The sequence below is a fragment of the Rana temporaria genome, chromosome 5 (assembly GCF_905171775.1).
Source record: "Rana temporaria chromosome 5, aRanTem1.1, whole genome shotgun sequence".
NCBI classification, from domain to species: Eukaryota; Metazoa; Chordata; class Amphibia; order Anura; family Ranidae; genus Rana; species Rana temporaria.
Window position 1 is genome coordinate 4,034,742 of NC_053493.1, and position 12,006 is coordinate 4,046,747.

A 12,006-nucleotide genomic window follows, 5' to 3' on the forward strand; every position below is an offset into this window, starting at 1 on the left:
AACGACGGCCATACTTTTAGACAGCAATACGCTTGCTGACTAAAGTTAGGGCACCAAAAAAAAAAGACTAACTTTGCGACGTGAAACTGTGGGAATGGAGTTGGGTGTATAGGATTTTACTGTGTTTTTTATTTTTGTTTTTTTATTTTTTGTGGTTGAACTGGATGGACTTGTGTCTTTTTTCAACCTGACTAACTATGTAACTATGTAACTATGTAACGCGAAAAACCGCCGTCGATCGCCGTAACTCCTAATTTGCATACCCGGCGCTGGTTTACGACGCAAACTCCCCCCCAGCGGCGGCCGCGGTATTGCATCTTAAGATCCGACAGTGTAAAACAATTACAGCTGTCGGATCTTATGGCTATCTATAGCATAGATAGAACAACAGATACAACGGCGAATCAGCAGATACGCCGTCGTATCTACTCTGTGAATCTGGCCCTTAGAGTTTGAAGTTCGGAATAAAATACTATTGTGTGTGGGAAATGAATACATAATAATTTAGCAGATAATGTGATGATGTATATAAATAAATAATAATAATAATAATAATATTAGACCAAAAATAGTTTTATATTCACAAAAAAAAAAATATTTTCATAGAAATTACAAACACACATGCTGGGTAGGTGTAACTTGGCAGCATAAGAAAACGTTTCTACCAAAATCAAGGAACAGTAAAAAGATCGATTCTGCATAATAATTTGCGATGAGATGGGCAGAGGAAGGTCTAGCCTTCATTTTTCAAAACGTCTTTGTTGGTTATATGTTCATCGTAGCTCCCAGGCATTGGAGCAATGTGTCTGGAAATATCTTCAAGTAAACAAAATATACTCTGTCCAATGCCTAATTGTGTTGTTGGCTTGCCCGGGCCAAAATTATTTCAAAACTCTCAGTTTGCTGCCTGCTCAACTGATGGGTAAGCCGGGTAAGCCTTTTGACCTTTCGTTGTAGTTTTCGGTTGTCACACCTTAATTCTATAAGCTCCCTCAGAATGATCTCCTGCACAGTTGGGAAAGGCGGTACAGCAGTAGGTGGCATCAGGGCATGGGGTGGCTGAATGAATGAACCTTGTCCTCTGTGCTCCTCCTCTGGGCCGGGGGAGAAATCAGGAGTCTGGGGAATGATAGGGGTAATCTCTGGCTGAATCTCCAGCCTCTCCAAAAGAAGAACAGGAGAGTGCGGGCTGCACTGTACTCTCCTCTCAGGGTGGTATTGCTGATCTGAAATAGATAAGATAGGCAAAGTTTGATGAATGATGAAAGCGTTCATAGTAATGAATTTATTCAGATTAGACTTTTATGTAGTAGTAATATTGAATAATGGAGCAAATGAAAGATTGAGTTGGGGAGGGGGGATAAGTTGTATTAATGATTGAGAGAAAACAAAAAATCAATTTAAACTTATTTAGGTAAATCTACACATTGCATTTATATCCTAAAGTTAAAAAAATTTAAAAGGTTATTTAATAAAATAACCTTTATAGAAGTAAATAAATACAATATAAAAATTGCAGAAACAGAAAATGCCTTAAACAGAAAATCTTTTTTCTTTATTAGATAACATATTTATCAGCATATGACACGCACATTTAACTCCTGAAAAGCTTTCTGTTAAAGACGGAAGAAAGAGTGAAGATAATGTTGAAGATAAAGTTCTTAAAGGGTCCCAGTAGGTTGCAGGTAAAAAGGGCATATGTCTTCTAAATTTATTATCGTAGTATTTTTGATATCCTACTGCAAAAACCTTTGTAGCGCTTTTATACCCACTAAAAGATAAAAAAATACCTGTAAAGCAAAGGCATAATGAGCTAGTATGCACAGCATACTAGCTCATTATGAGCTAATAACCTTGTAAGTAATTTAGTGTGCCGTGCTAGGTTTGCAGGGCGAATATCTTCTAAACCATACAGGTTATAGAGATATTATGTATAGATATTATAGGCTTAACGGTAGTTTAAAAAAAAAGCGCAAAAGAGCTGTTGAACACCTTTCAATAAGGGCTACTAAATTCAAAATCATTAAAAGAACCAAAGGCAGAAAAAAAATTTCAACACGGTGGAGTTCAGCAAAAAATCTTTGTGATAGGAATGAATCTCTGACATCACAGCCACTCTCATTTATTTCCACAGTTTGCGCAGTCCTCCTTGATATATCAATCCCCCTTCAAATCACAGTGTCCCTTTCACAGTCACGTTCTAAAGGTATGAGGTGTCATTTTTGTACGAATTTTTAAATTGAACTTTTAGGTGTATTACATGAAAATGCCTATGTGTAAATAGGGTACATGATGATAATGGAGTTAGTGCTGTGTCCTGTTTCTTCCCAGATCATGCACTTACCCTGAGGAGGAGCAATGGTCCTGCCAGAAGCCGATGCTGGAGGGTCTTGAATGCAGCTTTCTGTTAAAGACGGAAGAAAGAGTGAAGATAATGTTGAAGATAAAGTTCTTAAAGGGTCCCAGTAGGTTGCAGGTAAAAAGGGCATATGTCTTCTAAATTTATTATCGTAGTATTTTTGATATCCTACTGCAAAAACCTTTGTAGCGCTTTTATACCCACTAAAAGATAAAAAAATACCTGTAAAGCAAAGGCATAATGAGCTAGTATGCACAGCATACTAGCTCATTATGAGCTAATAACCTTGTAAGTAATTTAGTGTGCCGTGCTAGGTTTGCAGGGCGAATATCTTCTAAACCATACAGGTTATAGAGATATTATGTATAGATATTATAGGCTTAACGGTAGTTTAAAAAAAAAGCGCAAAAGAGCTGTTGAACACCTTTCAATAAGGGCTACTAAATTCAAAATCATTAAAAGAACCAAAGGCAGAAAAAAAATTTCAACACGGTGGAGTTCAGCAAAAAATCTTTGTGATAGGAATGAATCTCTGACATCACAGCCACTCTCATTTATTTCCACAGTTTGCGCAGTCCTCCTTGATATATCAATCCCCCTTCAAATCACAGTGTCCCTTTCACTTTCACGTTCTAAAGGTATGAGGTGTCATTTTTGTACGAATTTTTAAATTGAACTTTTAGGTGTATTACATGAAAATGCCTATGTGTAAATAGGGTACATGATGATAATGGAGTTAGTGCTGTGTCCTGTTTCTTCCCAGATCATGCACTTACCCTGAGGAGGAGCAATGGTCCTGCCAGAAGCCGATGCTGGAGGGTCTTGAATGCAGCTTTCTGTTAAAGACGGAAGAAAGAGTGAAGAGTCAAGGTAATGTTCATGAAAAAGTCAACAGCTGTATTTACAATTTTTGCCTGAGATATGTCGTATAACTACAATATTTTCTACTATGAAATCAAATATTCAACCAAAAATGGACTGAGGAAATGTAAAATATAATCAGAAGTTGCTGATGTGTTAAAACAGATGTTACATTTCTGGCAATTTTTAAGATTAACAAAATATATGTAAAATATGCTATCAAGTATCTACATATCATTTACTACAACCCCCATATACATAGTACCAGGGCTAAATTAGCTACTAGCCAGGCCTCAAGGGTTACTAGCCAACAGTTAGTTGCCACACCCAACCCTTAGCTTGCCCCACCCCTAATTCAACCCCTAAACACGCCCTCATAAATTATCTCATTAAATGACACAAAATTGTTTTATGCAGAATAAAATATTAAAAAAAAATATTAACACCAACTTTATCCAAAACCACCAATGAAGCCTGCCTGTGCCCACCTATGTAGCCTGTGCCCACCAATGCACCCTGTGCCCACCATGCAGCCTACATGTGCTGCAGGTAAAGAGCGATAAACGCTTTCATTTCAATTGATGTTTTCCCGCTACTAAACAGCCCTGCCCCATGGCCAGGAAACTTTAATTTACAGATCGCCCGTCCTGGGATTGGACAGGATAAAAGTCCCGGAGGAGGGGATGTATGTGGCAGCAAGCGGCGGGGAACACGGCAATGTCAAATCAAAGCTGTTATCGATGTGTTCTCCTCTCTCTTCCCCCCCTGTGATCGATGAGAGAAGGACTCCCTTTCAAACTATGCTGTTGGCGGAGCTCTCACCCCTTTCTCGGCATCCCTCAAAATCTAGTCACAAAATGAAAGCAGGCAAGTTTGAATTTGGAAGGGTGCATACATACTACTACTATACCCACCTTTTGATTTAAAAATCACATTTCTTACATCAGCTTCCTCAGAAGCTGATGTAACCTTCAGAACCTTCAGAACCTGATCAGAACCTTCACATGACAGTTTCCCCTTCACAATTATGTTCTGATCTGAACCCCCTTCACAGTGGTAAATTTCACCCACCTTCACAGCACATGTGAACAGCTGTGTTCTCTGTCCCACCCTGCAACTTGACCCACCTTCACCTAACAGCCCCACGCAGCTCTGCCCCCGTCACAATTCAGCATCCACAGCTCTGACCTTGCTACCTTGCTTGGGCACACAGAACCGTAGACACAATAAATACTATAGTGGGTGGAGCAGAAGTTGCTGAAGTTATCCAGCATAATGTTGTTTGTTAGGGCCGCATAGCAACCAACCAATCACCTGCTGGTTAATTTTAAAAAGTTCTCTTCAGCTGCTCTATTGCTGCCCACTATTTTGCATTGCTATTTTTTCGGCTCACTGTGCATAACGAGCCTTCTGCTCTCGACTGTGATAGTGAAAGCTGAGTAGCCAGGGAGACAGAAACGGCACCTAATTGTCTCAACTGTGACGGTCTGCATGGCACAGTGACTTGGTCCAAGTAGTAAATAGCAGTTCATTAGATATCCTTTGTGTTGGGTACTCACCACCAGAATGTTGTTGATAGGATGTACTTGGAGTTGGAGCTGATCCTTCCAAGGATGATGTTTCTTGATCTGGAAAACATGAATGTAAAAAAATAAAAATAAAAGTCATACATGTGTAGTCATCATAAACAATAAGATAGCTTTACAAATATATTATAACTGCAATATATATAAATTATAATGATATATTTAATTTTCCTCACCACCAGCTCTATGATTGTGACCCCTGCTGCTGAATCCAGGGACATCCTCTGCCAGAAGGACATCTCTTAGCTCCGCCTCCCACTCTCGCAACTTGATAGGCTTTCCTCGGTTTTGTCCTAGTCGAAGCCTCTGCATCTTCTTTGTAACCGTTGCCCGACAATCATAGAACCTGCAAATGTACATAAACATTACAATTACATTAATAAAAAAACAAATACTTAGATTAATGTTTTTTGAAAACCACATTTCTTTTCACATTGTGATGGTTATATGTATACTGTTCAGCATGTGGCTGTGACAAATAAATTTTTTGGTTACGTTGAACTGTTACTTTTTTGTTATTGACTACAAAACTGTGTATTTTTTACACAAGAGTGAAAGAATATTTTAATATTAATTACCTGTGTCTGACGCCATTGGTGGGCCTGTGAAACTTGGAGACCGCATTCACGGAGTCCCGGACTCGTTCCCAGGCTGCTGACTTCTCAGATGCTGGCACGGATTGGCAGAAGAGTGTCACTTTTTCTTTTGATACTGCAGCAACCAATGCAGCATTCTCCTCTTTGGTATATATGGGTCCCCTTGATTTCTGTCTCTTGGTTCGCTTGTTCTGCTGCACATCTGAGTCCGCACTATCTGACATAGGAGGGGCCACATGTCTCCTTTCTTTGCCATGCTCCCGCTCCACTACACCTCCACATTCCCTTCCATGCCTCGGCTTCACTCCACACCAATCCTCCCCTCCCCGCCTCCTCTCCCCTCCATGCCTTTCCTCCACTACCCTCCTCTCCTCCCTTTCACGCCTCTTCTCTCCTCCACGCCTTTCCTCCACTACCCTCCTCTCCTCCCTTTCACGCCTCCTCTCTCCTCCACGCCTTTCCTCCACTACGCTCCTCTCCTCCACTCCACTACTCTCCTCCACGCCACTCCTCTCTTCCCCTCCATGCCTCCTCTTCTCTCCATGCCTCCTCTTCTCTCCATGCCTCCTCTTCCCTCCATGCCTACTCTCCCCTCCATGCCTCTCCTCGACTCTACTCCTCTCCTCTCCTCCACACCTGTCCTCCACTCCACTCCTCTCTTCCCCTCCACGCCTCCTCTTCCCTCCATGCCTCTTCTCCCCTCCATGCCTCTCCTCCACCACACTCATCTCATCTGCTCCACACCTCTCCTCCACTTCACTCTCAGTCACACCAACAAGTCTCACATCAACACACTGACTAACACCAACATTCTCACTCTCAGTCTCAACACTCACATGTCCATTCTCACTCCTATACATGATTTTAATTGCCCAAAAGATAGCAAACCAGTGAAACCACCACACAAAAACAAGTCGAAATTCGACAAGCCCACCTCTGCCCTGCTCTCTGTTCCTCCCTCGCCAAACCACGCACTCATACACCGTCTCAAAATGGAGTCCAGGGGCGGAGGCTATAAGCCGCGCATCGAAAACGAAAGTAAAGTATGACATTTTCGAATGGTTAAGATTTGCTGCGATGTACTTACGAAAGTACGAATGATTTACAACACACATTAGCAGCGTTAGCGGAGCAATTCTGACACATTGCGTAAAATAACGAATTAAGGCCCGATTACAAATTTACTCAAACAATCTTACGAAAGTAATAATCAGTCAGTATCAGTAAGACCGTCAAGTAGTCTATCGCAGCCAAGTTAGATTTACAAAATTACAATGAGTAGTGTGTTGAATCAACGTAAAATGTATTTTAACTGAATTACGAATGCACTAAGATCTACTAAAGCACGTTTTTACAATCGAATGAAACAAGACACGAAAATACGAATGATGATAAAACAACGAAGATCTATTTCCTACGAAAATACGAATGCGGCACGATGGTAAATATAATGTAAATACGAATCTAAAAAAACGAAAAATATACCAACGTAAAAACGAATAAACAAATAAATTCATTCAAAAAATACGAACGAAGCAGAATACAAAACATAACGAAAATACGAATCTCGATTCAACGAAAAATAAACTAACAAAAAAAAACGGAAACGGAAAAAAGAGTGTTACGAAAATACTAAAGAGTACGAATACGATAACTAACGTCTTACGAAATTACGACTCGTTACGAATCACGATAAACGAACAGAAACGAAACAGAAATAAACGAAAATTTTTGCTGTGCACATGTCTAGCTATGAGTGGTCTGCTTTTAGCATTCCTTGAGGGTTTTTAACAAAATAATTTTAACATTTTGGAATCTAGGAAATTGTGGGTGCCCTCTCGCCCCTTCCCCAGTACAATAGAAGGGTGACTTCTTGCAAGTTGTGTGAGGCGAGGGTTCCTCCGTGGAGGGCAGGAGAACAGCGTGTGGACATCTTGGGGTCATCGAGGCTTGATGTGCTTTTAAAGGAACAGCAATTCTTTTGGCCATAGAACATAGGCTTTCTCATCGAAAAATAGTAGATATATACTGATTTATTGCAATAGAACATATTGATTATACAAAATGATGGTGTATTTATAAACAACATAATCTACAAAAAAATGTTTTTTTCCTTTTTGCATGGAAAAACTCCCTTGAAGAAGACCAAAAACTCAAAGGTCGAAACGCGTAGGGATATCATGTGAAACTCTACACAAGTACAGTGGGTTTATATAACATGAGTTGTGTATTTTTTCTATTGTTGATGGGTTATGTCCTTTATATTAAGGCCAGACTTTCTTTTTACGACTCCTATGTATTTATGCCAATACTTTTTTCGATACTATGACACAAACAAATAAACAATACCGTATATACGCAAGTATAAGCCGAGGCACCTAATTTTACCACAAAAAACTGGGAAAACGTATTGACTCGAGTATAAGCCTAGGGTGAGAATGCAGCAGCTACTGTAAGCGGGAAAAAAGGGTCCACAATGCCCATTTGCAGCTTCACTGTGCCCATTTTCATGCCTCACTGTGCCCAACATCACTGTGCCTATTGCAACATTATTGTGTCCATTGCAACCCTACTGTGCCCAACATCACTGTGCCCGACATTACTGTGCCCATTGCAACATTACTGTGCCCAACATTACTGTGCCCAACATTACTGTGCCAATTGCAACATTACTGTGCCCATTGCAACATCACTGTGAGCATTGCAACATCAATGGGCCCAACATCACTGTGCCCGACATTACTGTGCCCATTGCAACATTACTGTGCCCAACCTTACTGTGCCCATTGCAACATTACTGTGCCCAACATTACTGTGCCCATTGCAACATTACTGTGCCCATTGCAACATTACTGTGCCTATTGCAACCTCACTGTGCCACTCACCTGGAGGATGCAGGAAGCGTCCATAGGCCTGAGCGCAGAAGCCAGGAAAGAAGGGATGCAGTGCTGGTGGAGAGGCCGGGAGTACCAAGATGGCCACCGGAGCCCGGGACTAGGCCCGAAGCAGTGGATTTGGGGATGCCGCCGTGCAGGAGGGCACCGTTCCGACCTCCGCCTGGTCGGAAGCCCTTGGAGCAGGATCTGTGAGCGGTGAGGGAGCCAGACACCAGGGAGGCCAGGATACAGTGCTGGTAAAGAGGCCGGGAGGAGCAAGACAGCCGCCGGATCCGAAGACTAGGCCCGAAGCCACCGCCTATAGTAGTGGCCGCCGCCGTGCGGAGGAGCGTCGCATCGTTCCGGTACACTGACTCGAGTATAAGCCGAGGGGGGCATTTTCACCCTAAAGAAAAGGGCTGGAATACTCGGCTTATACTTGGGTATATACGGTACATTTTTACGTAAATTGATTGCTACTCTTTTCAAATTTCGCCGCTAAAAAAAACCCTTGAGGGATCTTCTATTCAATATAACTTGCTAAGAATTGCCCCTAAATTTGAACAGTGGGAAGTAGGCACAATATAGCCTTGCAGGGCAGTCCCTTGACCTCACTACTGTACAGGGATGGACTGGCCATTGGGACTACAGGGAGTTTCCCAGTGGGCGATGGCTCAGTGGGCCGGCTTCAGTGACAGCGGCCTGGGAGTTTCTCACTTCTGCCTAATCTTGTCCCATGGGGGGGGCCACCAAACTGATTCTTTGCCCCGGGTGAAATAATGTCTAGCTTCCCCACTGGTACTGCCTATAAGAGTAACAGTACCAGCCGTTCTACTAATAAAGTAAAACGGCTAGTGGCTAGTGAAGGGGGAGAGGGGGCTTGGGTGGCCGGGGGGGTACCGGAGTTGTCCGGCCGCTGTGGACCGGCCGCAGTGGGCCAGTCTGGATGAAGTCCAGGGCCAAATTTTTGTCCCAGTCCAGCCCTGCTACTGTAGGTACAATGCAGGGGTATTAGTCTTGGAAGAGGCAAGAGTGTGACGGCGGCCCGGGGAAAGCTTGGCGAGGAGGAAGCATAGAACTGGTTTCACACTCATAGGGAGCCTCTTAAAAATGGTGAGCAGTGGAAAGTATTAATCCTGATTCTCCTAACTCTCTCACCCTCCTAGACTTAAAGGGTAAGTTCACCTTTTTATAAAAATAAATAAAGGTGAACCAAAACTGTACCACCACCCCCTGGTCTCTGCTATACTTTCTTCCTGGGGTGCTTAGCTGTCGTTGCCCACGCAGCCCGTTTAGCAGTCCGGAGATTTAAGAGGTTCTTTCTGCAGGGCTTCCAGGACGGCGATGCTCTGTGCCAGTGCCGACCAATCCTGTTGCTGACCCAGCTTGCTCCTTACTTTGCTCTGAGAATTCCAGATTCTAACCTCGGCTCATCTGTGATAAGACTCTACTGTTTGCTGGTGCTGACCTTGGCTTGCCTTTTGACTATGCTTACTCCTCTGTGTATGAGCCTGGCCTGGCTACTGACCTCACCCCTGCTGTCCACCTGTGCTGGCCTCGCCTCATCTCTTGACCACGTCTCAGAACCTGGTGGTTAACCCCAGGGCTGGACTGGGACAGAAATTTGGCCCTGGACTTCATCCAGACTGGCCCACTTTGACAGGTCTCTCCCATGGTGTCCGGACAACTTCTGAACCCCCCCCCCCCGGCCACCCAAGCCCCCTCTCCCCCTTCACTAGCCACTAGCTGTTCTACTTTATTAGAGTAGAACGGCTGGTACTGGTACTCTTATAGGCAGTACCAGTGGAGAAGCTAGACATTATTTCACCTGGGGGCAAAGAATCAGTTTGGTGCCCCCCCTTATGGAACAAGATTAGGCAGAAGTGAGAAACTCCCAGGCCATAGCTGTTGAGTCAGCTGTCTGTCCCCTCCCCCGTGCTCCTCTGTCGTCCCCCCTGCTCCTCTGGTCCTCCCCCTGCTTCTTTGTTCCCCCCAGGTGAGTGCTGCGGGGAAGGAGAGGAGGTGAGTGCTGCGGGAAGGGAGGGACAGAGGAGCGGAGGGGGGCGGCGGTCCGCTGTCACTGAAGCCAGCCCACTGAGCCATCGGCCTACGGGAAACTCCCTGTAGTCCCAGTGGCCAGGCCATCCCTGGTTACCCCTCCCTGCCTCTGATTGAACTACTGCACAGTCTCCACACCGGGCTGCCAAGGTTCTTCTTCTGGGTGCCACCCTGCAGACTACCAACCACAATCCTCTCCTGGTGTGGATCCACTGCTGTTGGCTACAGTCCAAATACTATGGCTACCTGGTTACTGGCACCCATATTACCTTGTGCCATGCACCTCTGTCCCCATACTCTGGGGTCCTTTGACTAGAGTCACAAGAGGACCCTTTTCGTCATTTCGGCCTCCAACCAAGGTGACATCAGCTTTAAGGTTTATGTAAAGCCACAATGTTCTTTGGTTAGAACCCCAGTCTGTTTTGTATTGCCGTACATGTAAAAGAGACACCCAATCTCTTTTTGTTAGCACCCAGTACTGCTGCAAAAGGCCATGTCATTGATCAAGCTAACTCACATTGGTAATGTTCCTCACATGTATCACAACCCCCAGGGGGGCAAAGTCCAACTACCATATTTTCCGGCGTATAAGACGACCCCCTAATTTTCCAGGAAAAATTTTGGTTTTGGGATATACTCGCCGTATAAGACGACCCCCTTCCTACTAGTCTTTCTGGAAGCTGAGGGGTAGCCAGAACAACCGCTGACAGAAACAGGCTTTTTTCAAGCCTCACTGTGCCATTACATGCCCCACTATGCCATTACATGCCCCACTGTGCCATTACATGCCCCACTGTGCCATTACATGCCCCACTGTGCCATTACATGCCCCCACTGTGCCATTACATGCCCCCACAGTGCCATCACATTACATGCCCCCACAGTGCCATCACATTACATGCCCCCACAGTGCCATCACATTACATGCCCCCACAGTGCCATCACATTACTTGCCCCCACAGTGCCATCACATTACTTGCCCCCACAGTGCCATCACTTGCCCACACAGTGCCATCACTTGCCCACACAGTGCCATCACTTGCCCCCACTCCCCCCCCCACTGTGCCATCACTCACGTTTTGCAGGCCAGTGACAGTCTCCGTCTGCTGCGAGCGTCCATGATTTCAAAGCCGCGCCGTCTTCTCAGCGTGTCCTGTGATTGGCGGAACACAAATTTTCCCAGTAGCGCCTCTGTTCTGTGTTCCGCCAATCACGGATGCCTTCTCATCTCGTCCGAGGATGAGAAGGCATCCGGGTTAGGCGGAACACAGAACAGAGGCGCTGCTGGGAAGTTTTGTGTTCCGCCAATCACAGGACACGCTGAGAAGACGGCGCGGCTTTGAAATTATGAACGATCGCAGCTGCACGGAGACCGTACCCGGCGTATAAGACGACCCCCGACTTTGGATGCATTTTTTGGCATCCAAAAAGTCGTCTTATACCCTGGAAAATACGGTATATACACAGTAGTGAGAGATGGTATTTTATTGGATATTCAATAAAGTGAAAAAAGTGTGGGGTTTAAATATACCCTTCATCAGGGCCTGAGACATATATCACCTCAAATATGAATGGATACAGTTGGGTTACAGTAAAAATTGTGATATCTACATAGAAGGATCCCGACCACCAGATGCTTTTCCAATCATTAAACTCCATGCTACAAATAG

The 12,006-nt window shown here is 44.4% G+C and overlaps 1 protein-coding gene across 1 annotated transcript; it reads right to left on the reverse strand.

The window, feature by feature from the left end:
* Positions 1 to 557: 557 nt before the first annotated feature.
* LOC120939714 lies at positions 558 to 5,771 on the reverse strand. Its single transcript, XM_040352043.1, has 5 exons — positions 5,385 to 5,771; positions 4,983 to 5,152; positions 4,780 to 4,848; positions 3,136 to 3,195; positions 558 to 1,226 (listed from the first exon to the last, which is right to left on the reverse strand). The coding sequence occupies exons 1-5, from the start codon at positions 5,624 to 5,626 to the stop codon at positions 850 to 852; spliced, it is 918 nt and encodes a 305-aa protein (XP_040207977.1). The 5' UTR covers positions 5,627 to 5,771; the 3' UTR covers positions 558 to 849.
* Positions 5,772 to 12,006: the final 6,235 nt, after the last annotated feature.